At 45.1% G+C, this 27,500-nt stretch overlaps 3 protein-coding genes across 3 annotated transcripts in view; 1 reads left to right on the top strand and 2 right to left on the bottom strand.

The window, feature by feature from the left end:
• rab40b (RAB40B, member RAS oncogene family) overlaps positions 1–16,118 on the bottom strand; it is a 21,303-nt gene extending 5,185 nt beyond the window's left edge. The window contains exons 1-5 of the mRNA XM_020659875.3: positions 15,567–16,118; positions 5,947–6,007; positions 2,710–2,770; positions 1,438–1,515; positions 560–782 (exon numbers count right to left, since the gene is read on the bottom strand). Coding sequence (XP_020515531.1) covers positions 560–782; positions 1,438–1,515; positions 2,710–2,770; positions 5,947–6,007; positions 15,567–15,708 — 565 coding nt within the window. The 5' untranslated portion in view covers positions 15,709–16,118. The remainder of the gene's footprint in view (positions 1–559; positions 783–1,437; positions 1,516–2,709; positions 2,771–5,946; positions 6,008–15,566) is intronic.
• Positions 16,119–17,064: 946 nt separating this feature from the next.
• On the bottom strand, positions 17,065–20,076 carry cox11 (cytochrome c oxidase assembly homolog 11 (yeast)). Its single transcript, XM_020659873.3, has 5 exons — positions 19,951–20,076; positions 18,703–19,056; positions 18,447–18,602; positions 18,002–18,127; positions 17,065–17,912 (listed from the first exon to the last, which is right to left on the bottom strand). The coding sequence occupies exons 2-5, from the start codon at positions 19,003–19,005 to the stop codon at positions 17,724–17,726; spliced, it is 774 nt and encodes a 257-aa protein (XP_020515529.2). The 5' UTR covers positions 19,006–19,056; positions 19,951–20,076; the 3' UTR covers positions 17,065–17,723.
• A 1,134-nt stretch (positions 20,077–21,210) lies between these two features.
• On the top strand, positions 21,211–26,990 carry LOC109979627 (chromobox protein homolog 2-like). The gene is made up of 5 exons (XM_065949911.1): positions 21,211–21,333; positions 21,430–21,473; positions 23,353–23,418; positions 24,479–24,548; positions 24,636–26,990. The coding sequence occupies exons 1-5, from the start codon at positions 21,268–21,270 to the stop codon at positions 26,010–26,012; spliced, it is 1,623 nt and encodes a 540-aa protein (XP_065805983.1). The 5' UTR covers positions 21,211–21,267; the 3' UTR covers positions 26,013–26,990.
• Positions 26,991–27,500: the final 510 nt, after the last annotated feature.

Below are 27,500 nucleotides of genomic sequence, written 5' to 3'. Positions count from 1 at the left end.
ACGTTACTCACAATCCCTCTACTCTGGTGACAACACATAGCAATGTTATTGACATATTTTAATGGTTTTATGACTGGAAAACCTCTGAAAAAAACTTTTCTTTTCAGCTTTTCTGTCACTGAAGAGGAGGTGTGTTGTGTTTCCGTGTCCAGCAGAGGGCAGCACATGCCACTTAAAGCTTAATATAAAACACTGCTTTCAGTTTTCATGAGGACTTGAGAGGGAATCTTTGTTTCTACATGAGGTCTTTAAAACAGTTGAATTTTAACTAATTTTCCTCAATCTGAGTATTTTTTTTAACATGCCCCTTTCTTCCTAGTTTCTGCAACTCTCTGGGAAATGTTGTACTTTTTACTTAAAGCCAGCTTAACATGTATTTATGAGGAGTACTGAAACTAAACTAAAAATTGTTAAATTTATTACAGTTAGGGTCACAAACCACTTTTTCTTGATTACACTTTTACTCTTCAAATTCAGGAACTTTACAGTTTACAGTGTATATTATTATTTTTATTTGGTCAATAATTAAATTATTTAACATCTCGATTTGTTTGCTCACCTTTGTTGGGTCTCCACAGTCGCTCCATGCCGTGTCTCATCAGGACGATGCGAGCGAGTTCTGTGAACGACTCTGTGATGTTGAAGTTACACAGTGGACTGACCTCGAAGAATGTGACGCCCAGCTTCTCCGCGTACACCTGCGCCTGCTCCGTGGTCACCTGACGCTTGTAGGCTAGGTGAAGGCGGTTCCCGACAAGGATCTTTGGCACCCCAGGGGCATGCTGGGTAATCAGGGGGAAAAATCATCAGATTATTCCAGTTATTTGGTATAAGAAGTTACGCCTTGGTTAACTGACCTTTTGTGAATAAAACAGTCTGACAAGGGTAAGTAACTTTCAAACACACCAGAGAACAGAGTGATTTTGTTTGGGACTATTTTCAGCAGCGGATTAATCCACATTTTGTTAAAATGCTGAACCAACTACTGAGACCAACTACTTTTTCTGAAAAAAATCAAATAAAATTCTGCTTTATTTCCTTGTTAATTGTTTAGCACCAATACACCAAGTCAAATTCCTTGTATGTGTAAATGTACTTGGCAATAAACCCAGATTCTGATTCTGATTCTGATTCTGATTCTGATTCTGAGAGGATCAAATAGGTAAAATTGAAGATGGGGTCCTGGTACACTCAGTGATCACAGCGTGTTGTGTTTCTGATGTCCAGGCCTGTTTCAGAGCAGCTTTGTCTGCAGTGATGTGTGGGTTGTTGTTGTGAGCGTAGTTGACTCATTGAGAGAGGAGCCCAGATTGTCTGTTAAATAACAACGTGCTGACTGGAGTAAAAGATCTCTTCTGATGTAAGGAACACAAAAACAATCGGAGTCAGTGTAGAAACATCGATGAAAAAAGATCGACTGACGGCTTCATCACTGACCTCGTCTATCTCTTTGATCCATCGATCGATTCCATCGAAGGACCAGCGGTTTGTGATGTCGTACACCAGAATAACTCCCTAAAGAGCAGAGGTGAGGAGGACATTTTTACAAATTGAAATCAGACCTATAATGATCAAATCCTGTCCAAAGCAAAAACACAACCTTGGACTGAAACACATTGTCAGTAGAGATGTTACCAAAGCATCAAATAATAAACATCATTACAGACATGTATAAAATGAATCCTTGTTTCCATCCACTGTTGCTGCACATTCTGCAACTATATTAATGATAAATCAATTACTTCTCGACAAATGTCATGTTTCAATACATGTAAGACAATAAAAATTACAAATCTGACATTTATTGATAAAAACATTCCTAGAAATTCAGAGTTAGTTGCGTTCCTAATAAGATGAAACTCTCTACAGCTCAAACACAGCAGTGGATGTTAGCGCAGGTCTTTATCAAGTCGCAGAAATGAGACAAAGTAAAGATTCATGATCAGCTTTCGAGCCTCGCCAAGTGACGACGGTGTCACTGTTGCCATGGCGATATCTCCTCTGTACCCGCTAAAAGCCTGATGAGCGCTCCAACAACACAACTTCATTCAATGAAAAGTGCTCTCTTTCTTCTCCGCTGGGAACACAACAAGGAGCGGTCTGTGGCTGTTTGATGTGTGGGATGGATTTCTTCACACATCCACTCACTGCTCAGTGTGTCTGAGGTCACAACAACAACAACAACAATAACACAAAGACACACTCTGAAGGAGGACTGTCACCATACCAGGATTTTAAACTTTGATATGATACCACCAAAAATCAAACAACTTTGATACCTGTTTCAATATCTCAGCAACCACAATAGAAGCCCTAACCTCCAAATATTAAATCATTTCTTGTTTAAATTATAAAACGCTGTGTAAATCGTACAAATCCTACCATCCTACCCCTACCATTATATTAGGGGGCGGCCCGCCCCCCAATACCCTGATGGTAGAGGCCGCTGAGTAAAGAGTCCATCAGTATTGACTCATCCATTAACACACATTCACACACTGATGGTAGAGGCTGCTTAAGAGTCCATCAGTATTAACTCATCCATTCATACACATTCACACACTGCCTGGCCAAGCAGAGGGGGCAACCTCAGGGTTAACATGAGCTGGAGATTGAAAACCCCCGGCCTTCCGGCTTGGAGACGACCGACTCTACCAACTGAGCCACAGCCGCCCAAAACATGGAGAGTGCTGTACCTGTGAAACGTACCTGTGCTCCTCTGGAATAGGACCTGAAGATTGTGCAGAATCGTCCCTGGCCAGATGTGTCCCTGAAACAAAGATAGATCAGGGTCAAATACTATTTGTGCAATTTGAAGTAAAACAACTTGTAAGTTTGATGCTTTAGTACCTTCTAAGTAAACTTTCTACAGTATCTTAATTATCTAAATTCCTTTTTCAAAGTAGAAGCCAAAAGTCTTTGTACAGTACAAACATCTGCCACGGAGATCCGAGACCATGTTTAAAAAAGTAAATACGTTTGTGTTTCATTCCTGGTGTTGAATGTTTCAGGTATTCTGACGGTCACTGCCTTAACTTTAACAGTCAGGCTTCTACAAATATGTTCTGTCTCCCATAGTCTCAGAGGAATCAGCTCGTCCCATACACACCTCTCAGGGTGGTGCTCTCAGGACATCAAAGTGTTGCTCTGTCTCTCTCTTTCTTACTCCACCTGGACTCAATCAAACCATCATTTAGACATTTCACTCTTTGTTCTGTTTTACTTCACAACATGCCACACTTCATAAAGCCACACATCCTCATCCTTTACTGATGGACACACTCCATGTTTGCAGTCATCAAATTGTTGTTGTTTGTTTGTTCCTGTCCTTCTCTTTCATCCTGCATTGCCCTCTATCCCACTTTTCAAGCCTGACACAGTTTCAGAAGAAAGCTGTTCAACATGAGTCTGGTTCAGTCTAAGTTCAGAACAACATTTAATTTAGACGGCGTGTGCAGGAGATTTGGTTACCTAACATTTGGTGTCTAGGACTTCTTTTTTGTTGCTGTGCAATCAAACAGGTATCTTTATATTTCCATTTTTACTAGAATCATATCAAAGTTTACAATTCTGGTATCATGAGAACCCTAATATAGAGTTTTATTATGGATAGTATCTTTGTATTATTAAATGAAATATAAGGTCCTGTGGTGGCTGTAACCAGACTCAACAATCATAATAAAACCACTCAGGCTGTCCTTTAGAGAAACGTGGAACTGAATGTGTTTCTGTGAGTCCACAGAGGAAAACAAGAGTGTTTCCCAACCGCAGAGCTGAATACCAGAGCTGTGTTTTGATTGGCCCCGTGTGGACGTCCGCTGGCTGCCGGCCTGCTACCCCTGACCCGGGCCAGAGACCAGGGCCGGCTGCCAGCCTGAACGTCAGGAGGTCCAATAATCTGGGGTCAGGACTCACGATCATCCGATGCTAAGAGAGTCCATCTGCTGTCACAGCTCCTCATCAGAGTCAGAGTCAGAACGTGACGATTAAATCATCCCAAAACAGGAGCTGTGTGTGTTTGTGAAGCTGGATTTACTCAGAGTTTGTGTAGCCATCGGGGGAGGGGAGGACACACACACAGTGTTAACTCAAAGTCCTCTCAGAGGTATTTTTAGAGCGCTTTTGCTCTTAGCCGAGTCAATATTAAATTATTAATCTGAAACTTTGTTTGATGTTTAAGCGGATGAGACGCTTTAGCTCTTTGTGTGTCTCTGGGTGTGTGTGTGTGTGTGTGTGTGTGTGTGTGTGTGTGTGTGCTTTAAGTGCACTGTAATCCTTCCTACATAAAGTGGAGGTTTGAAACATGGAGCTCTATACCTAACACTCACATTCATGCAGTCTGTGCATGAGTCTGCTGCCTGTATTATTTGTGCATCACTAATTTTCTTTAGTTTCTAATTTTCCCTCGAACAAAATAGGAATTTTATGTGTGGTCATTTTTCTTCTTTCTTCAAGAAGTCACTCAAACCAAACCCCAAACCAAATCACTGCTTGATTAACCAAAACTGCTGCGTCTGGTAAGAATGCGTGCATAAAAATAAAAATACCATTAAAACTCTAAACATCTGACTCTGCTCCAAGGAGAGGAGGCCAAGACATAAAAAATCTGAAGCTGCAGCTAATTTTCAAAAATGATTGTGCCAATCAGGCTGATTGTTGTGTAAATCTACGCTGAAAAAAACATTAACTGCAGGCAAGAAGTAAATGTGGCCACTGGGACGTCACTGGTTAGTGGCCTCGTGTTTTTCAGGTCACCACGGTAACGACTTGTCAATCACAGGTAGCCTCAACCTCAGCCTTAACTCCTTCCCTGGTTTCTGGTCTATTCTAATATAAACAGGACCATCATTTATTTTGGAAATTAACATTATCTTGTCAATCAAAGGTAGCCCCGCCCTGACTCCTCCCTTTTCTGGTCTCTTTCGCACCATCATTTACTAAATGAACATCATGCTGTGTTGAAGAATACATGAAGCTACAGATTGAGAACATAAATTTATTAGAAAAATGTGAACTAGGGGAAGAAACCAACTGACAAGTAGAAACATTTTACTCCTTTTGTGGAGTCGCCCCCTGCAGGTCATTAGATAGAATGCAGCATTGGTCTGACTTCTTAAACCTGAGGCTACATCCACTTCTTACATACAGACTTTAGGCAGAAAAACAACAAAGACTGGGGTGTGTTGTGCTAGTAGACGCTAATGCAGCATGGAGGTTCCAGCCTGCAGCAGAGAAGAGCAGAAGTCTGCGCAGACATCTTTCTGTCTTCATCTTTATGTTTGAGCATGACTTAAGTGACATCACTTGAGGACATTAATCAGACTTCACACACTGTCCTCTGGGGCACCAAAGATTTTCTCCCTAACACCTCGAAAAACATACTGAAACGATGTCAAAATGTTCGATACTTTCTCAATACTGTGTTTTTAGTGATCAAATCGAAAAGTATGGACACTTTAGAAATCTGTTTCTGAAATAAAACAATGCATTTCACGAGACAGTTGTGTAGGACAAGAATTAATCCATAGAACAGTGCAGGCAAACTTTTAATACAACTCTTCTTACAATAATGTTAATCCTGTCCACTTACACTGTTTGGGGTTATATATGTAATAAACAGATATCTAATTAAACCTGAGAGAAAGTCCTTCAAAATTAAAAACCATCCATCTGCAGCCAACATGTCTGCCAGAGGCTGTGTCACCTGAACCAGCTCTTTATCCCGACAAACAGCCTCACATGCTTCCTGTTTATTTCTGCTCCAAACGCTCCCTCCTTTTAAACAACCAGCCTCTCTGCTGATGATGATCACATGATCTGACAGGAACACAGCGAGGGAAAACAACGAGTGCCGGATTTCTCTCTGGAGGAGAAAAGCATGAGTTTTATCTGGAGAGAGACTGAAGGTGTGAAGAGAGAGAGAGAGAGAGAGAGAGAGGACTGTACCAGAGCTGCAGCTTGACTCTCCTCCCGTCCAGGAGGATGGTGGTCGTCTTATAGTCGATCCCTGAGAACAAGACAAAGAGAGAGACAAAAAAACACATGAGGCTCATGCTAAAGAAGATTAGCATTAGCATACTTAGAGACGATGCTTTCTGCAGAAAATGTGTGAAAAGTCAAATGATAAAAGAATCATTGTAAACTTGTTTGGTTGAGTTAAAATAACCAATTGCATGCTGTCCACTTTGTTTTGGTTCGTTAAAGTTTGGTCTGGACTGCAGGTGTGAAATCGTTCTTTAGATATAGGTCGTGTTGGTGAGTTTGTTAAGTGAGTCTTCTTGAAAGCAGACTGAGAGCTGAGATTTGAAACTGGTCTTTGCCTGGTTCTTTAGTCCACATTGGACTGTAGAAGAGCTTTAGGAAGGTCAGTTCCTATTCTTAAATTCATACATTCATTCAAAAATATTCAGTCTATCAGCACATCAAGCCGTCTGAAGTAGTTTGATCCAGCAGAGGGCGCTCTCAGTGTGACTTGACCATTGCATGAACTCTCGACCTCAGTAAACGAAGACAGTAATGTTGTGACAAAAGGGGGCGGGGGGCGCTATTCAGGAGATGCAGACTAAAGCCCCATTTCCACCAAGCGGTTCAGTTCTGTTCACACATTTTGTGGCATTTCCACAGTCAAAAGTTGGGAGAGGTCCCAAAATGGCCGTGGCCGTACCGTCCTACTTTATGCAACCCTTCTGTTGGGGTGCCGAGCATATCAATCTGAGGCAGACTCGTCTCTATGCAGACAGCAGCTAACTGCTTTGGTGGATAGACACAGGGCGTAAGAGATACCTGCAACTCTCCAAGCTGGCTCACTAATGTTTGTGTGTACCAGGAACATGTGTGCGCTGTGACGGGTTGTCAGCAGGTAAGATTGTAAATAAAAGAGAGCTGCACTTGATCCCGATCAAGCTGAAATAAGTCGGTTCTTTCAGATTGTTTTAAGTATATTGACCTTTAAATTCCATCATAAATCATTCAAACTCTCCTTTTTAAAGTGTGCCATGTATGCGTTTCTAAAGCGAATTAGAGACTTTTAGTGGAAGAGAGGTGAAATGGTGTCACTTTAAGAGGTTTTCACAGGGATTAGAACCAGCAACCTCTCAGCCTCCATCCTAATGTTTCCTCTGACAGCAGATTAAGAAAATCCACCGCCGGAGGCTTCAAACTAAGACGGCTTCAGATTTACTTTAAAATACCAGAGATTTGTACCAACGCCCGGCAGCTTTACATAAAGACACACTCACACTCACACTGAAACACACACACACACACACACACACACACACACACACACACACACTGAAACGCTCTCCTGATTAGCTGTTAATATCAGGCTGCTGTCACAGAGTCTCCGCTGGGAACAAAAGCAGCGAGCGGCTCGTCTCTTTTATTACAGTAATTATCAGGAGCTGTCTGCGAGGAACGACTGCACGGTGATGCTTTCACAATGGCTGCCAAGTGCGCACACACACACACACACACACACACACACACACACACACACACACACACACACACACACACACACACACACACACACACACACACACACACACACACAAACTTCACCTGGAGGTTCTCCTCCAGCCTCCTCGTATTTATTCTGCAGAAAGTCAGAGTGAGCTGATGTGAGAACGCAGCAGGATATCCCCCGCTGTGAGGTGCATGTGTGAACGACCACATCAGGAGGATTTCAGGAGCAGTCCTCCTGAAGTTCTATAGATATTTTTCCGAGTGCAGATGTGAAGAAGGCTTTAGAGTCACCTTTGGTTACCTTGAACCCCAAAACCAGTTCAACCAAACTGGTTCACACTGAAGGCCCAGTCACTACAAATTACATCACTAATAAATTCATACATGTGTGTTTGAAAAAGATAGAGCTTAAAGATTTCTTTTTTGGCTTTTTGTGCCTTTAATGGAGAGAAAAAGATGGAGTTTAACGTGACCAAACAACATTTCATCTGACACATTTCTTATCGCTTTTATTTCAGATTTTTACTCGTTTATTTTGTGCTGCATTAAACTGAGCAGCGACTCAGTCAGGTGTGCTCGCTTACTCTGCACACAAACACACACTAAAAGAAATCCATGGAAGAAGAAGAAGAAGAAGAAGAGACACTGAAAGGAAAAGACAGAGACTCTGGGAGTATTAGAGCGAGGAGAGGAGGAGGAGGAGGAACACGATGTGATGTAATACAGGAGTTATTCTGGGAGGAGAACAACACACCAGTCCAACCTACACACATATGTTGAGATTATAACACACACACACACACACACCCACTGGTATACATGATACATGAGGCATCTTGGGAAAGTGGTGTTACATAAGAGAGAGGCTGGAGTGGTGAGGTTAGTAGACACACGTCAAAACCATAAAACAGAACAGACTGAAGCTGCCTGCTGGCTCTCTCTTTGTGTGTGTGTGTGTGTGTACAGTATACTTGTGTGTGTGTAGTTTATGTATACTCTATGTATGAGTGTGTGAGTGTGTGTGTTGGCGGTTGGAGGTCAGTGATGCTCACACTGTTGGCAGTATTAGAGGACCATGCCCGTGTTCTCCAGCAGCACTTGACTCATCATCAGAGATTTTGGGCCGTTGGATAAAAACTTGAGCGTTTGTTCGTCGTCCTGTTTCACCTGAAACAACCTTCTGTCTCTCATTACGCTAACAGCAGGGTTTTTAAAAATGTCACTCCGTCCTTCACCTCGTCCATCTGTCCGTCTTTCACCTCTCAGAATAGAGCCAACATGTGTAACGGAGTTAATGATTCCACTTGCCATCACTTGGCATAGAATGTCTTTATTTGACTATTTCTGTTGTTTAAATACTGTTTATAATTAATTCTAATGAGTATCCACTGGGACTCTGTGTAACATGAGCGCCCTCTGCTGGTGCCCCTGCAGACTTGAGCGGTGCAGCCCGTGTATCTTTGCCAGTCTACACTATGCTGTCCCCGTGGTAAGTTTATGTGTAAATGAGCTCCGCTAAAATACTATAAAATATGTTCGCTTTTCTTGATAAAAGTAATATTTTTTCATTTCACATGTTTGAGAGAAGCTCCGAAATTATTGTAAAACTTTTCTGTGATCATATTACTGTGTTTGAGTCATTTAGGCTCATCACGTGTGTGTTTTGCTGGCTAAAATGTAACTTCTGATCTCCGTGGTGTAGCTTGCTTAACAGGTCGCTCAATTATTTGTTCTTATATTTTAGCAATGTTGGAGCTTATTACTAGAAGAGTGGCTGTGAGAGAGCGTATGTGCTTCTGTTGTTATCAGATTAAACGGCGTGCTGGTGCCAAAAGTAAAAGTGTCTGCCTGATTCATCACACAGCGCAAGAGAGAGTCCACAACCGCTACACATGGACACAGCACCTCTCCTCACCTCACTCCCCCCCCCTCGCTTCCTGTTTACCTTCGATGGACTCGGCTTTCTAATCCAGCAGAGGCCACTTTCATTGCGTTATTTTCTGCTATATTTGCTCGGCTACAAAATCTTCAGGCAAACCACTGCAGCAAAATCAAAGTTTAGTTGATAACTAGCTGAATTCATCTTCCATCTCCTTGAGCTTTGATAGCTGTCGATGAGTTTGTAGCTTCCCTAAAGCCGGGCGGACACCGTACGGTTTCCGGCTGATTTAGACACTTTTAAACGAAGTTAAGTTGAGCTAAGTTGTTAGTTTTCAAATGAGACTGTATTTGTGCTTGTCGTCCATACAGTTCGAGAATATGCGTGAACTTTTGCTCCCGACCAATCAGCTGCTCCCGACCTATCAGCTGCTCCTGACCAATCAGCTGCTCCCGACCAATCAGCTGCTCCCGACCTATCAGCTGCTCCCGACCGATCAGCTGCTCCCGACCGATCAGCTGCTCCTGACCGATCAGCTGCTCCCGACCGATCAGCTGCTCCCGACCAATCAGCTGCTCCCGACCGATCAGCTGCTCCCGACCGATCAGCTGCTCCCGACCGATCAGCTGCTCCCGACCGATCAGCTGCTCCCGACCGATCAGCTGCTCCTGACCGATCAGCTGACTTCCTGTCATGTTTGTGTTTTGACTGCACACGCTCGACAGCGTCCAAAATCACAATGATGAAAGAAACGTTGGCTTTCCCCACGAACAGATACTCAAGTACATTTACTTTGTTAACGTCCACCACTGATAGTATCAACTGTTAGCTTTATGTCCTGTTAGCATCTGATGTCATTAGCTAGCAAAACGGTTGTTAAACTAGCTTCTTCTCCTGTTAGCTAAGGTCCCTTAGTTAGCACCCCAACAATGCTACATTAGCTCTGTGTACTACGCGGCTCAACAGTTCGGTTCCAGAAATAAAAACCCTGTTCATTTTCTCTATGGTCGATTTGATTATTAGCCATGATGTCATAACCATCCCAGGTAGACTGACCACGAGCTACCTGAGTGTGAGACGATGGTTTAAGCTCCTGTTGGAGACACGAGTTCGTCTGATATAAACACGGTTTATTCACGATCACAGCAACTTCTCTGATTGGTGGAGCTCACTGTTGCCATAGAAACTTTTCCCGCCCCACGGCGCCGGTTGCAGTAGATTGTTACGCTAGCAGGCTAGCTAGTTGGCTAGCTAACAGGAAATGTACTAATAACCTTGTTATGCTGCAGCTATAACACAGTTGTATTAACATTATAAACATGATAACAACGACTTAAGTTACATTTCAGAAGAAACGATATCAATCGCAATGCATTGTGGGATTGGTAGTTCCGTGACTGCGGAAGAAAATGTTGTACTCAGTCTTGTACCTTTGACTTTATCTCAGTTTTTTAACGCTGTTTTTCATTTCAGCGCCAAAATTGTATTGAGGTAGCTGGTTGTCATGGTTACAGGCTTCAATCTCTTGATGTAAGGATTTTGTTAAATGTCAACGGAGGATTTGAACCAGAAATTTGTACTTCTGGAACCAGAGCTGAAGAAAAAGTGGGCGCTCGCTGTTGAGCTCTAGTTGACAATTTAGCAAACATTGCTTATTCACGTTAGCTTGTTCAGAGGGTGAGTAACCTCCGTTAATGTCACGTTAGCTTAGCCGACCTAACAGTGACAACATGGATCATCAAAGATTCAATCATGACCTTTGCAGAACAATTTCACGGAGAACATTTGGATTGAAGCTTCTGTTTAAAGACACTTTGTGAGATTCTCAAACATGAAAAATAAATGTTTACTTGAAAAGATAAAATCACGTCTCTGTATTTTTCATGTTCCAGCCGAGGTCAGCCATCTGTACGAGCAGGGATCAAACATCTAAAGGAATGAGTCAGCCTCTCCTGGCAACACCAGCAGCATCTCCACTTTCTCCATCATTACACCCCCACTGAGCCGCACACACACACACACACACACACACACACACACTGCTCATCCGTCTCCCTGAGGCCCCGCTGGAAGTGTGGAAGTGTTATTGTGAAGTTACACAACTCTAAATAGACGTTACAAAACAGCTGCTAATGGGCGTCAAAAACAAATTCAGAACAACATTTGGCCCTAATGTGTCTCATTTGTGAGTAATTATGAACGGCTCGTAAAATATCTGAAACTGTGAGGCCGTGTGTGTGTGTGTGTGTGTGTGTGTGTGTGTGTGTGTGTGTGTGTGTGTGTGTGTGTGTGCATGCATTTTTGTCCACTTGCGTCGGTGTGTTCTCGCCGATCTAATCAAGGCTTCCCCGTGTGGTGTTGGCGTCTTCTTCCCAGCTCTTCTCTGGGCTTGGAGAAAGAGCAAACCCCCCCCCCTCCAGGTCAGACGCCTGTGGCTCCACGCTGCAGATCCATGCTCCAGTCTGCACTCGTTCCCGCATTTCACCGCAAAACTCCCTGACGGGCAGGCGGCCAACCACAGCTATGTCTCCGTCTCAAACCTCCTATTAGAGGAGATGACCCAGAAACAGCAGACATCAAGGCTTCAGCGCTCCGGCTCAGCCAAACGGCCTGACGCGGGGAAAGTGTGTCGTCACTGCCGGGGTAGAGGACTTCAATCAGAACCTCGACAAGCTCCTCTAATCACCTCAGGAAAGACAAAGTATAATACCTAAATCACTTGGCTTCATCATCCAATAAAAGACAATCCTCTGTTGGACTGTTTTTCCATCCTTCAGGTTCACTCCGGGTTCAGCCTGATGTTTTCATACAGCTGTTCTGACCTCTCGTCTCGTCTCGCTTTCTGTCAGCAGTCTGAAGCAGAGCGGCCTTTTCTTTTTTTTCTGTCCTCACACTAAGCTGCTCTGGATGTCAGCTAAATGCCGGAGATATTAAAGCTGCACGGGGGGGGGGGGGATTTATTCTGTGAGGTCTGATCAGTCACAGAAAGAGAGGCGGCGGCGGTGGCACATTCAGATTAAAGATGTACAGTAAAACCTGCGCCACACAAAGCTCTGCTGTCGAGAAGAAAAATACACAAACGCATGAAGCTGCACGGAGGATTTAAAATATTCTGACTGTACAGAAAAATAAAAACTGTATTTTTCCTGTCGCTTTGGAGTGAATCGACGTCATATGTATGAAAAGACTGTACAGACTGTAAACATGAACGTTTGAAGCCTGAGTGGCGTCCCCCGTCTGTCCCTGCAGGGGGCGCTGGAGTCCCATCGATGGCGGTCTCCATGCTGGAAATGTTGTCTCAGTCTAACTTTCAGTCAACCTAACGACAGGCTGAGAGCTGGAGCTGAGGCGGGTTTTAAACCTCCTGACAAACCGTTACACCGCGCCCACCTGTCAATCAGGTCAGCTACACGCCTTATTGTGAATAACTCTTATCCTTCATCAAATCAAAACTGATGAGTCATCAAAACATTCACCCCCCGTACAGTGTGTGTCCATCCAGACATGAGCTAATCACACCTATTTGGTTTTTTGAACCAGGCTGTAAACATGTTCATCTCTGCTGTAAAAACAGGCTTTTTAGAATGGGTGTGTATGTGACTTCCTGTGCTTCTGCAGCCAGCCTCTAGTGGACACTCCAGTAAGGTCGTCATGAAAACAGAATGTTAAACTTTGATATGATTAGAGTAAAAATCGAACGATATTGATACCAGTTTGTTACCACGGCAACAAAAACAGAAGTCCTAGACACCCTGATGTTTTGTTTTTTTCAGGTCGATGTGGTTTCAACAAGTCCTGAAAAGTTTGATGACCTCACTGATAACGTTTCTCTTTCTGTTCAGTTCTGTCCCAAAACGTCAGGTCGAACACCTTATCGTACAAAGTCACTGTCCGCCCGCCCGTCTGGCCGCCAGCACGTGTGTTACATCATCATCAGTAATCTGTGTGTGTGTGTGTGTGTGTGTGTGTGTGTGTGTGTGTGTGTGTGTGTGAGGAGTCGAGAGCGTCAACTCGTCCTGGACGTCCTCCTGCAGAGCGAGTGTGAGTCATGAGCAGCTGCCTGCCAGCGAGGTTTATTGATGTGACACACACACACACACACACACACACACACACACACACACACACACACACACACACACACACACACACACACACACACACACACACACACTACAGATATAAGAGGGAGATACAGTAGAAACAAATTGTTGTCGATAAAAAAGTCAAGATGAAGTCAACATGTTTGTTCCGTTTCTTTCATTTAAGGAGAAAAAAAAGATAATTTTCATGTCTGAGATATTAAAATCTGACCTCTGACCTTTGCCGCATGTCGTTCCCTTCTCTCTACATCTTTAAAAAAAAACTTGAGTAAAGACAGTTAACAATAAACCGTCCTCTTCATGAGTCTGCTCGTTGCCGTGGTGACGATGTTTCAGACCTCGTTCTGCTGTCACCGCAGGAAGTCTCGTCTTGGTATTCAGGTGTTCTTCTTTTTTAAATTCTGACCGATGATTGAGAATCTGGTGACGCAGGTGAGAAGTTTCCCCTCAGACACATCTGAAGCCTTCAGGGTTTCACTTAAAGTTTTATCTTTGCTGGAAACATCGACACACTCAGGGGGCGTGTCCAGACGTTACTGATTGGGGTAGCCCACTGACTAAAGCAGGGGTGGCCTAAAATTTGTGTTCACACAGACGCAAATAAATGACATTCAGCCTTAAGAAGCCACAGATTCAGCCAATCTCATTCAATTCAATTCAAAAAACGATTTGTCCCCGGGGGGCAATTCAAAGGCACACAGAGCAGTAAATTAACAACAGTGCAAGTAAACAAAACATTTTAACCTCAATATAAAGTGTCAATTTAAATTTAAATAAATAAAATTGATGGACAAGGGGAGGCGGCTCCACGCTCTCGTCTGAGCGATGTCCAACCAGGAAGCTGCTGATGAGATGAACGAAGAGGTCGACCACGACAGTGAGGCTGTAACAGGTAAGACGTTTGTGCAGGTGTCAGACCGTGCAGCACTTAGTGATTCTAGAGCCTGTTGGGGCCAACTTCACTGGGGGCCCCTCCAACCAGCATTTATCCACATTGTGTGTAAAAACCACAAATCCGTAATATCGACTCATCTCAAAACATCTTTTTAAACTTATTCAGTCTGATCATTCTCCACCCGCTCTCATAACTCCTTTACATCCTGTATGTTTATGTTTTTAATGTTCATTTTATCGTTGTGTTGTTACCTTGTTGTTTTTATCTCTGCTCTGTAAGGTGACCTCGAGAGTTTGGAAAGGCGCCTTTAAATGAAATGTATTATTATTATTATTAAAATAATCCGACACCAACGGCAACTTTAAGTGACCGACTTCAGTCTTCACACCGAGCGCTGTCACACTGCTGTGGTTTAAAGTTTGTCAGTCCTCGGGGGGCCCCCTACTGGCCCAGTGCCACAAGCAGTTGCCCGCCTTGCCTGTTGACAAGCAACGCCTCTGGGATTTTTTTATTTCTTTTTGGATAATTATTTTTATTACTTTCATGCTTTCCATCAGCCAAAATAAAACCATGAACCGTTTACACTTTTCAGAGTGAAAACTCCTCTGGGATTTTTAAGTGACAAACCAGGTTTTGAAGTTGATTCTGTAAGAATAAAATAGATGTCGTGTTTTAGTTTTGTTTTTGGTACTTTTTGATGCTTTGGATCATTGAAATAACGGATTGTATCGTTTGAAAACACAAGGTCTGTGTCTCTGAGATGTAGAGGAGTAGAAGCTCACAGAAGGAGAGAATGTGAATCTAGTAGAACTTTAAAGATGATGCTGAAGTAAACACACTCCCCAGTGATTGATTGGGACTGGGAGATATTCCAGTTTAAAGTACTCCTTTCATACTGGGATTCATGCCAAGGTGTCTTGTGTTACCTCAGGCAGGAACAGACCAGTTATCATCAGATCTGCTGTGTGTGTGTGTGTGTGTGTGTGTGTGTGTGTGTGTGTGTGTGTGTGTGTGTGTGTGTGTGTTTGTCATGAGAGCTCCTCTGCTGTCTCTGGGTTTGATCAGCTGCTTCCACAGATGGAGCCTCGCTGCGTAAACTGTGCGTAAAAACAGGAAATCCACGCGCGTAAAAGCCTACAGAAATCACCTTTGACAGGTGGGTGGAAGATAAAAGAAAAAGCGCCCTAACCCCCACCCCACCCCCTCTCTCTCTCTCACTCACCCATGTTGTATCCGTACGGGGACTCGGTGGCTCCGTCCTGCAGGCTCGCCAGGATCTCGCCCTTCCCCACGTCGCTGTCTCCCACCAGCAGGAACTTGAGCAGGAAGTCGTACGCCCGCGCCGGGCTGCTTCTGTGGCTCATCCTCGCGCCAGGTGACAGCTGCCGTGTCCCATGATGGGATGAGACCCGGCACCGTAAAGCCTGAACCCTCTCCTCCTCAGAGTCCTGAACCCTCTCCTCCTCAGAGTCCTGAACCCTCTCCTCCTCAGAGTCCGGTCAGAGACGAGAGACAGACACGCGCTCAGGTGAACCCGGGTCGGTTAAAGTCCCTCGTCGGGGGGGGGGGGGACTCTCACTCTGCGTTTGTTTACATGCAAAACACAGTTTGGTCACCTGGTTCAGATGGTGAAAATAAAAACTACAAATCCCACTGTTGAATCCACCAAAGTGCTCTGTGGATGGAAAGTATAGCAGCAACTTGATGACTCAAACGGTTCCGTTCTGCTCCTGGACTCCGGACTGAAGAGGACTGACGGATCCCTGCTATTCCACCAGCCGCCTTCTGCTCTGAGGGGGAGGGGTCTCGGGTCGGGAGAGAGAGAGAGAGAGAGAGAAGGGGGGGGGGGGGAGAGAGAGAGAGAGAGAGAGAGAGAGAGAGAGGGGGGAGAGAGAGAGAGAGAGAGAGAGGGGGGGGGGAGAGAGAGAGAGAGAGAGAGAGAGAGGGGGGGGGGGGAGAGAGAGAGAGAGAGAGAGGGAGAGAGAGAGAGAGAGAGAGAGGGGGGAGAGAGAGAGAGAGAGAGAGAGAGAGAGAGGGGGGGAGAGAGAGAGAGAGAGAGAGAGGGAGAGAGAGAGAGAGAGAGGAGAGGTGGGAGTCTAACCCCGCTGGCGTCTGATTGGTCCATCCTCTGAGTTGCCATGCCAACCTGGAGCCCGGGACCTGACGCTGGAGACGTTCATTCGCTGCCTGTGTGACGTCGTCTGTACAGGATGAAAAAGAACGTACTGCATCCTGTTTGTACCTTCAAAATAAAAGTGTGTGAAAGTGCTTAAATGTCTTAAAACAACACGTTGAAAATAGTAAAGTTATTTTGACTTTATCTTTTTTATAAGCAGCAGAATTTAGATTGTTGGGTTCCTATTGGTGTCTACAACTTCATGCCATATAGTCTGATTAAAGTAAGAGTTGATGATCCATTTCTCACTCCCAGTAAACTCTACTAAAATTCTTCTTGAGCACTTCTTTTCCTCTGCTGCCACCTGGTGGCCAAAACAGCAAATTACACCTCACAAGCTCCTCTCCTGCAGAGCCTCATAAAAACATCTTAAAGTTTGTTTTCAACTAAATTAAAGAAAATTGCAGCTCTTAAAAACACCTGAATAATCTACCTTAATATTATTTAATAATATATTTAATATTAATTTAATACGTAAGTATGGGCTGAAAACATCGTCCTTCAGCTTCAGGAGAAATGTTTGCAGATTTAAAGAAATAAAACAGAGTGTTCAAACCTTTATTACAGATTTAAATATATTATATTCATTCATCTTCAGTGTGTTGAACAAATCAATCAGTCCAATCAGTCGGTCTCTCGGGCGTCAAACACAAACAGTCTTCAGTCTCAGATCAACGCCCTCGAGTCACGGCGCCCTTTAAAGAGAAGAGTCAAGTGATCCACGTCAAAGGTCAATGTGTGATGTCATAAGGTCAATGTGTGATGTCATCAGGTGGATATTACTGTCTGAGAGTTTGTTAAAGTGAAATGAGACATTCAGAGATGCAGCAGTGTTCTTCTTTTACATCACTGAGACTACAGGGAGACACTGAGGACGAGTATCTACGGAGAGCCTGAAGGGACAAATTGAGATTAATTGTGATTGCTGACAGCCCGATATCAAACATTAAGTCAATAGAGGTTGTGTCGTTTTAAAACATGTGGTATCCAGGAGCTAAATGTTGCTGATGATTCTCTCGGCTACGACCAGACGTCCTGAATCTCTGATGACGTGGGACAGCAGGAAGTCATCTCAAAAAATGTTCTTCACAGTCAAAGGTTTCGTTTGCATTTTAACTTAACAACAAAACTTAAGTTTTTAGTTTTAGTAGGGATCAGGATCAGGATCAGGATCAGGATCAGGATGATGGCGCCCCTGTCGGGTCAGTTGTAGCTGTATCCGGGCAGAGGAAGTTTCTGCCCCTCTTTGGCCTCGAAGAAGGTGTAGGACAGGATGATGGTGTCCACGCGGGCCATGCGGGGGTCCTCGTCGAACTCGGGGTCGATGTAGAAGAAGACGGGCATGTCGACCTCCTCGTGAGGGTTCAGTCGCTGCTCCTCGAAGCAGAAACACTAAAAAGATACGACAAAGAACACATTTAGAGAGCTGAGCTTGGACCCGGAGCGATGCGTTCAGGGTACGCGTGTGGAGCAGCTGTTACCTGGATCTTGTTGAAGTACTGCCCGGCGTCGAAGGGGACCACGTTGTAGGTGGAGATGCCGATGATGGGTTTGTCTGTGGGGTTCTTTGCTTTGTAGAAAGCCAGCGCCGTCTCACCTGGAACCACCTGGACATCACAGAACCAGAGTCAAAATATGACAAACGTTTTGATACCAAGGCGAGACCAAAAATATATATTTTTTAATCTATTTTCTAAAATCTATATTGTGGTATCGATCTATTTTTTGTACATTCTTAATTTTTATTTTTTTATTTAAATTGTTCTGTGTTCTCTTTGTGTCTGCAGTCTTTGCTCTTTGCTGCTGTAACACTGTAAACTTCCCCGCTGTGGGACAGATAAAGGATTCTCTTATCTTATGAAGAATCCTCCTCATCTTGTGTGCAGAATCAAAGAATAAAGATTTACGATGAGAGTTTAAACTTACAAAGATCTCCGTCTGCTGCGGTTTGAAGTTCCACTGCATGCTGGCGTGTCGATCTGCGTTGAACGAGACTTTGATGATGCGTTCTTTCACCGGCTTCATCGTCTCCACCTGATCTGTGTCATGGCCGGCCACCGCCGTGCCGCCAAGTCCCGACGCCTGTCACACAAACACACAGCTGTCACACCTGCAGCCTGGAGGTCGTCACACCTGCAGTCTATAGGTTACAAACAGGAAGTCGTTTTGTTTTTTCCCTCACCTGGCAGTAGAGCCTGTAGAGCGGCACGGCGGCGTACGATAGGCCGATCATTCCCACGCCCGCAGCAGCGATGTACGTCAACACCGTCTTGTTCCTGGCTTTCCAATCCTCCTCCTGGCTCTTGGACTTCCTGCTCCGGCTCTTCACGCCTCGGCTCTGAGCGTGGGAGCGCAGAGGAAGCTTCCGGCGCAGGAAGTGCTCGGCCTGAGAGTGCAGCGTCCTCTGAGTGTGGCACCGGGCGCTTCCTGTCAACAACACCGGAGGGCAGCGGAGGGACTGACGCAGCAGGAGGGGGAGCAGCATGGCTGGACCTGCAGTCAGTCCACACCTGGAGAAGGGTCAGCGGGGGGAGACCTGGACGAAGAGGAACGCCAGGAGTCAGACACGCTTTATTTTATTCCCAACAAAAATAAACATATCTGCAAGTTTTATGAACTTAATTTACAATTAGACTTTAATCTTTTAGTTTCCATAAAACATTAAAAAGCCCAGAAAAGTCCCATCACAACCAGCATCGACATGGAACCATTACACATTTGTTATTTAAGTTAGAAAATGACTTGTTGTTGAATCATAATTGAAACTGTCTCTTTAAAACCTACTGGACCAAACTCCGTTCAAAAAGTGTAACATTAAGTTCAACTTGCTTACTAAAACATGGGACCTGCCTGTTGTAGAACTAATAAATACATTTTGTAGCATGGTTAAAGCCACTCTTCAATTCGGCAAAATAATACTTTTATAATCATGAACTCTTTGGATGTAAATCAAGCTGGAAACATCAGAAACCCTCTGATCGAAGCGGCGGCTGCTGCTGGGCTACTGAAGCCGCTTCTAAAACCGTCACTTTTAATCACGTACTGTTTTCTTGGTGGGTCACATGTTAGCCGAATTATCCAGCAAACACTGAAGATTATAGAGATATCCACAGTGTCACATTGAGGTGTGTGATATTCTGATAAAACACAGAAAAGTCTTAAAATCGAAGGTTTTCAGGTGAGGTTTGGATGATTTTTGAACCATGCAAGATTATTTTCGGTCAGCTGACTTTAAGTATTTAGGTGAGTGTCACTGATGTTGACTGAACTGAATTGATTTAATTATCTTTATTAATCGATTAAATAATAAATTCTTACATCCGGCTCCTCTGACCGGTATCAGCACTGATCTTAGCTTAGCATGCTAACAGGACTGTTAACTCCGTAATAACTTTGATATTTGTAATTAAACATTATCTTTAAAAAGTACCTTAAAGAAGAGCTTCACTGTCATTCACCGCTGAACAGAAACACCAAACATGTTGAAGGAAACACATATAACTGTTGTGCAACACAGAAATAACTCCCCAGTCCCCTCTAGACACAAGCGCAAAGGTTCCGCATGATGTCTTTATATTTACTCAAAACTACAACAGTGAACCTTCACTCTCCTTCATTTTCAAAAAACATGAAGGACAAATAAAGAAAAAAGAGAGTAAACAACAGAAACTTTGAACCAATATTTTCCTTTTAATGTCACTTTGTAAGATAAAATAAACCGTCATCGTTCAGCAGTGAAAAGACGAGAACAAAGCGTGCAGTTTATTACAAATAAAAATAAGAATACATGAGAATAAATACAAATGCATTGTCTTTACAACTCTTCAGGGTTGTACCAATCAAATAAACTAAACACCCGTTAATTACCAAACAAACAAAGAGTTCATACCTTCAGACATGTCGTGCAGGAAGTAGGAAGTTAAGGTGACAGTGAATGAGAAAAGGTGTCATGATAAGAGCAGGATAATGCAAAACAAGAGATGTTAAAGGTGCAATATGTAGCTCTGGCCCCTAGTGTTTAAAATGGGTACTGCAGTCTGAATTCTAAACATCGTCCCCAGCTGTCCCCCCCCCCCCCCCGTCCTCTCTAGAGTCCATGCTCACTCAGGTCACCATGTGGTGGACTCTGAAGCTTCAGAGATCAGTCTGTTGACGTCCTGGTGTGGACCAAAGTCTGGAGGCTGGAGAGGTGCCAGGTCACTTCCTGGATTATTGGTACCTTCAGCACCGAACCCCCAACAGCTGTGACACGCTCTCAATGCATGTCAGCAGGTCGTGTGTATATGTTGGGCCCACCGGAGCGAGCCTTCCTCGCCGGTTTGTTGTTTCTGTCAATATTTGTTTAATTAAAAAAAAGAAAAGTAAGAAAGACGATGGTTAAAAATGTCAAAACAAACACATTAAAGATGAAAGGAAATAAAACAATATAAAACAATATAAAAAATAATAAAACCACCAAAAGATTTTTTTAAAAGAAAGATTAAAACCATCAAAGGAAACAGATTAAAATAATAAAAATATAGAAAATACCGCCTTAATTTGGAATAAAAGGTAAAACCCAGAATAGATAATAATTCCTGTAAAAACAACAGCTATAAAACGTGTTTTAAAGAGTATAAAGGTCATTTTGTTGTGTTATTTCCTTAAGTTTGTATTTTTATATGTATATTTGTGATTTGAAGGATCTACGGTGGCCGTGTGAGGTCAAAAACGCGCTCTCCGCCCGTTCTGAGGGGCTGCTGTAGTAATGGAGGGGGTCACAGTCGGCCAGGTATTTGATGCGGAATGCATCCTCAGCAAACGGCCCAGAAAGGTAAGAAATCTCCGCTAACGGCTCCGCGGGGTTTCCTCTGTACACCGGACACGGTTCTTCACGTGACCCTGACCCCTTTTCTGTTCTCTTCTTCAGGGAAAGTTCGAGTATCTGGTCAAGTGGAGAGGGTGGTCGTCTAAGTAAGTAGCTGCCGCGGCTAACGACACATACAGAAGTTAGCCCGCTGCTAGCCGCCGCGGCTAACGACACATACAGAAGTTAGCCCGCTGCTAGCTGCCGCGGCTAACGACACATACAGAAGTTAGCCCGCTGCTAGCTGCCGCGGCTAACGACACATACAGAAGCTAGCCCGCTGCTAGCTGCCGCGGCTAACGACACATACAGAAGTTAGCCCGCTGCTAGCTGCCGCGGCTAACGACACATACAGAAGTTAGCCCGCTGCTAGCTGCCGCGGCTAGCGACACATACAGAAGTTAGCCCGCTGCTAGCTGCCGCGGCTAGCGACACATACAGAAGCTAACGGGGTGAAAAATGGCAGCAGACAATGCCAGGCTCCGCAGCCGTGTTTACGCTCCTGCTGCGGCTGTTTGTAGCCCAGCAGAGGGTTTAGAAACAGCCGGATCCTCTGTCGCACACAGACCTGTATCACACTGAAGTGATTTCTGATCTATTTTAATGTTTTTCTGAGCAGTTTGCACCCCGAGCAGCTGATGCTAGCTCCACAACACAAGCTGCAGGCTCCACAACACAAGCTGCAGGCTGCACAACACAAGCTGCAGGCTGCACAACACAAGCTGCAGGCTGCACAACACAAGCTGCAGGCTGCACAACACAAGCTGCAGGCTGCACAACACAAGCTGCAGGCTCCACAACACAAGCTGCAGGCTGCACAACACAAGCTGCAGGCTGCACAACACAAGCTGCAGGCTCCACAACACAAGCTGCAGGCTGCACAACACAAGCTGCAGGCTGCAGGCTGCACAACACAAGCTGCAGGCTGCAGGCTGCACAACACAAGCTGCAGGCTGCAGGCTGCACAACACAAGCTGCAGGCTGCACAACACAAGCTGCAGGCTGCAGGCTGCACAACACAAGCTGCAGGCTGCAGGCTCCACAACACAAGCTGCAGGCTCCACAACACAAGCTGCAGGCTCCACAACACAAGCTGCAGGCTGCACAACACAAGCTGCAGGCTGCAGGCTCCACAACACAAGCTGCAGGCTCCACAACACAAGCTGCAGGCTGCACAACACAAGCTGCAGGCTCCACAACACAAGCTGCAGGCTGCAGGCTCCACAACACAAGCTGCAGGCTCCACAACACAAGCTGCAGGCTGCAGGCTCCACAACACAAGCTGCAGGCTCCACAACACAAGCTGCAGGCTCCACAACACAAGCTGCAGGCTCCACAACACAAGCTGCAGGCTCCACAACACAAGCTGCAGGCTGCAGGCTCCACAACACAAGCTGCAGGCTCCACAACACAAGCTGCAGGCTGCAGGCTCCACTGGATCCACGAGAAATGAAACATAAACACATGAAAATGTCTTTAATTTGTCTTCAGTCATGTGTTATTTGATTAACTTTGCAGTTATTGTGGTTTCAGATCAGTTTAATCCTCCATCAGATGTGAAGCTGCTGCTGTGTTTACATGTTTTTGTTTATTTGTCAGGATTTAAAGCCATCTCTGCCACCCGGCGGGACGCCATGTTTTAAGTGTCATGAAACAAACTGTTGTTCTCAGATTTGTCTAAACTGTTTTTTCAAACATCGGTATCGGCTGCTGACCAATCAGTGCGTCTCTAGTTTTAGTCGTAATAGAACATGATCATAACATCCTGACAAAATTCACTTTTTATTTTAGTTCTTTAAACTTTATACACTCTGAAACTTTTCAATACTTCGTGATTTAAAAACAACACAATCTGTTATTTTAAAGGAGCGACATGTAACTCTGACACCTGGTGTTTAAAACAGGTACTGCAGTCAGAATTCAAAACATTGCAAAGAGACAGAGAGCTTTAAAAATCTGTATGAACCGTTTTCTGTCTTTTTTCAGGCACAACAGCTGGGAGCCTGAAGAAAACATTTTGGATCCGAGGTTACTGGCTGCGTTTCACAAAAGGTGTGTGTGTGTGTGTGTGTGTGTGTGTGTGTGTGTGTGTGTGTGTGTGTGTGTGTGTGTGTGTGTGTGTGTGTGTGTGTGTGTGTGTGTGTGTGTGTGTGTGTGTGTGTGTGTGTGTGTGTGTGTGTGTGTGTGTGTGTGTGTGTGTGTGTGTGTGTGTGTGTGTGTGTGTGTGTGTGTGTGTGTGTGTGTGTGTGTGTGTGTGTGTGTGTGTGTGTGTGTGTGTGTGTGTGTGTGTGTGTGTGTGTGTGTGTGTGTGTGTGTGTGTGAGACCCTCAGGCATCACTTTAATTTACGACCCTCTGAAGTCACTTAGGACAAAAATGTCCACTTCCAAAAAATTGATATAAAAATAGAACAGATTGATATTTCTTTCTACTTTTTTCTGCATGAATCTCTTAAACAACCTCAGTCCAAAACTACCAAACATTCAATCAGTTTTAGGAATTTAACCCTTTAAATGCCAGTTTGATTACTTGATGTCACTGTTGTTATTTAAGAAAAAAACACAAAAATTAGTTATTTTCCAAATAACAAATATTTGGTGGCTGGGGGATTATTTTAAATCAGTCTAGGATATTTCAAAGATTATCTAAAATATTGACTTTGATGCATTCTTAGTTTTTGTGTAGCATCAGATTTAAAATGTAGTTCCCTGTTTGGGCATTGGAGGGCGAAAATGTCCAAAATATTGAATAATTATCATGAATTTAACCTTTTTAAATGCCAGTTTCATTACATGATTCTGGCATTTAAAGGGTTAGATTCCTGATAATTATTAAATATTTGATATTTTTGATCAGGGCTGAAGTTGTTGAAGAGATCTATGCAGAAAAAAATATCAATCTGTTCTATTTTTACAGCAGTGCACTCTCTGTACCGGATCCTAAAACACAGTTCTTCGTTTTCTTCATTCCTTCAAAGTTGATTTTTTTTTAAGTGAAAGCACGAGAAGCAGGAAGTGACTCTGTGAGAATGTGATGATTTCAGGAAGTTTCCGGCGAGTCGTTGAAGCAGATCAGAACGATTTAACAGATCAAATTGTGTCGTCATGTTTCAGAGAACAAGAGAGGGAGCTTCTGTTCCAGAAAAAAGGGAAGAGGCCTCGAGGACGCCCGCGGAAGATTCAGGTAACGTTTCTCTGTTGAAGGTTTTTAGAAGAGCAGAATCAAAACGTCTTCCTTTACTCATCTTCTTCTTCTTCTTCATCGTTTCAGCCGCCGGCGCCGGCTGCGACTAAAGACAGCCGCTCCTCGTCCTCCTCATCCTCCGGCCTCACATCGTCCGCCTCCTCCTCGTCCTCAGAGGAGGATGATGAAGAAGATCACACGAAGAAGGTGAAGGCGGCGCCCCGCGTCCACCCGGTCCCCCAGAAGAGGCCTCAGATCCTGCTCGCCAAACCCGATCCGCCGCGCAAGCGTGGAAGGAAGCCGCTGCCCCCCGACCTGAGGGCGCTGAGACAAGCCAAGAGCAGACCGTCTCCCCCTCCCCCTCCTCCCCCTCCTCCGCCACCTCCACGCCACCACCAGGTCCTCAGACCGTCCAGGGAGGAGACTCGCCCCGGGGTGAAGAAGCCTCTGCAGCCGGCCAGCTTCACGTACACCGGGCTGAGCCGGAGCTCCAGAGAGGAGGCCGCCGCCGCCGCCGCCGCCGCCTCTCAGACCTCCTCCAGCTCCTTCTCTCAGACCGCTGCCTCCAAATCCGGATCGTTGAGCGGCATGTGGACGAGCCGCTCGATGTCCCCGTCCTCCTCCTATAAGACGAGCTCGTCTTCTCACAGCAAGAACTCGCTGTCCGAGCTGAAGCGCTCGCACTCGGACACGTCGGGCGGCAGAGATGGCTTTAAAGCGTCCTCGTTGAAACAGGGAGGAGGAGGAGCGATGATGCACGGCGGCTTCGGTCAAACGGCGCCGCGCTCCTCTCTGAGTCAGAGGAGGCAGGAGGGCGGCGGAGGTCAGACGGCGTCGCTTCAACACAAACAACAAAACTCTAGCCAGTCCAAAATGGCGTCCTCGCTGACGCCTCGAGACCGAGCGAGTCAGGCGCTCAACCTGCGAGCGCTCAACCTGCAGAGCGTCGGCAAGACTGCGGCCGGAAGCAACGCGGCTGTGGCGTCCAGGACGAGCCTACGGAGCGGCGGCGTGATGGTTAAAGCGGGCGGTTTGAAAGACACTAGAGCAGCGTCTGTGCAGCGCTCCAGTGTGCCAGCGGGCGGCGCCGCAGAGCAGGGCAGGGCGAGGGAGGAGCGGGGGAGGGAGACGTCGGCGGAGGGTAAGAAGCTGGCGGGGAGCAGCGGCGGGCGACACGAGGAGCGGAAACACAACGTGCAGACGCGCAGCCTGAACGAGCTCAGCACCGGGGACTCTGATGAGACCAGCAGCAGCGAATCAGAGCATGGCGCCGATCTGTTCCCAAACAACAGCCGGCCGAGCTTCGGTGACGACGCCACGGAGTCGGACACAGAGACGGACTGGCGGCCGGCCCACAGCCTCCTGGAGCAAGTGTTCGTCACGGACGTCACCGCCAACTTCATCACAGTGACGGTGAAGGAGTCGCCCACCAGTGTCGGATTCTTTAACTCCAGGAATCACTGAACGCCGTTGGAGACGAACAATCAGAAACAAACTCTCTCTCAGGGTTCCTACAGCGCTCACTTCCAGCTCGCCACAGAAACACGCTCCAAATGTTCTGGAACTTTTTTTTAGAGTCCAAACAGACAAATGGCGTTCCTGAGGTTTCAGCCAATCAGAGACGCAGCAGAGGGATCGGAAGTCAAAACCACGTAGGAACCCTGATGTTTAGAGCCCGTTTACGCCTGATTTCAAAATGCGGTCTGTATTCAGACTTTTTCATATTTGCACTCCTGGCGCCCGAAAAAGCCACGTGCAGGCGGTCTACGTCACGTGCACGTCACGTGCAGGCGGTCTACGTCACGTGCACGCCACGTGCAGGCGGTCTACGTTCGTCACCAAATTCCCTTAACTTCAGTTTTGTTCGTCGATGGTCAACCCGCCCGCCCTCTGACATCAGGATATCCGGCGTGTTCGGGGTCGTATTAAAAGGCGTAAACGGGGTCTAAACTGACGGATGTTCGACGCCGCCTCTCCAGTGCCTCAGGTTCTTCTCAGAGACTTTCGAGCTCACTGCCTCCGTTCAGCCGTCCGTGACACTAAGTTTGAGTCGTTCATTTTTGTTCTTTCTTTTGGACCTTTTTTTTCCAAACTGAATCTGCGGCGTTCTGCGGGACGCCATGTTTTCTAAAAAAACAAGAACTACTCATCAAGCGACTGAAATGTTTCTCTTTGGACCAAAGTTTGATGAATGTGAACGATCTGCACTACACACGGCTTCATCTCGTCACAGCTTTTATAACATGTAATCCTCGTCTGTCTCGGTGTCTTTTGGAGGTGAAATATTTGTTAATTTATATTTGTAAATATGTTTTTTTTTTTCTCTGTGATAAATATCTGGTGCTCATGTTTGGCCGACTAGCTTCAGATCGTGTAGCCTGTGTGCCTCTCTGACATTTTCAAAATATCTGAAATAAAAACCAGAATAAATATCTAATCAATCACCGTGTTCATGTTGTGATGCTGTTCAGAGCCTCGCCTGCAGAGGGCGCTGTCACACTTACACCAGCTCATCATGTTTTATAATGTTTGTTTTTATGATTTCCTCCTTATTCATTCTGATAATTATTCATATTTAGCACAACTTTGAATCTTAGACTTGTCTAGAACAAATATCTAAACAAATTCAGTGATCTGATGAACGCCTTAGGACAAGTGTGTTCAAATAGGTACCCTGAAAACGGTGAAAAATGACGCTTTATTGTGAAATTTAAAGAAATGGTGGTGGACTTCCTGTTGATATTTCACCACGATGTTAATGGACTGTTTTGTAGGTCTTGGGATGGTTAACGGGTAAAAAAAACATCATGCATATTGGCGAAGAATAATAATAATCGTGATAAACGTACCCAAGGTTGATGTTTTACTACAGAAAACCTGCAGAGGACATTCATCCCTACTTTAAACCTCCTGACAAACCGTTAGACCGCGCCCACCTGTCAATCAGGTCAG

The sequence above is a fragment of the Labrus bergylta genome, chromosome 21 (genome assembly GCF_963930695.1).
Source record: "Labrus bergylta chromosome 21, fLabBer1.1, whole genome shotgun sequence".
Taxonomy (NCBI): domain Eukaryota; kingdom Metazoa; phylum Chordata; class Actinopteri; order Labriformes; family Labridae; genus Labrus; species Labrus bergylta.
This window is presented reverse-complemented; position numbering and strand designations above follow the sequence as displayed.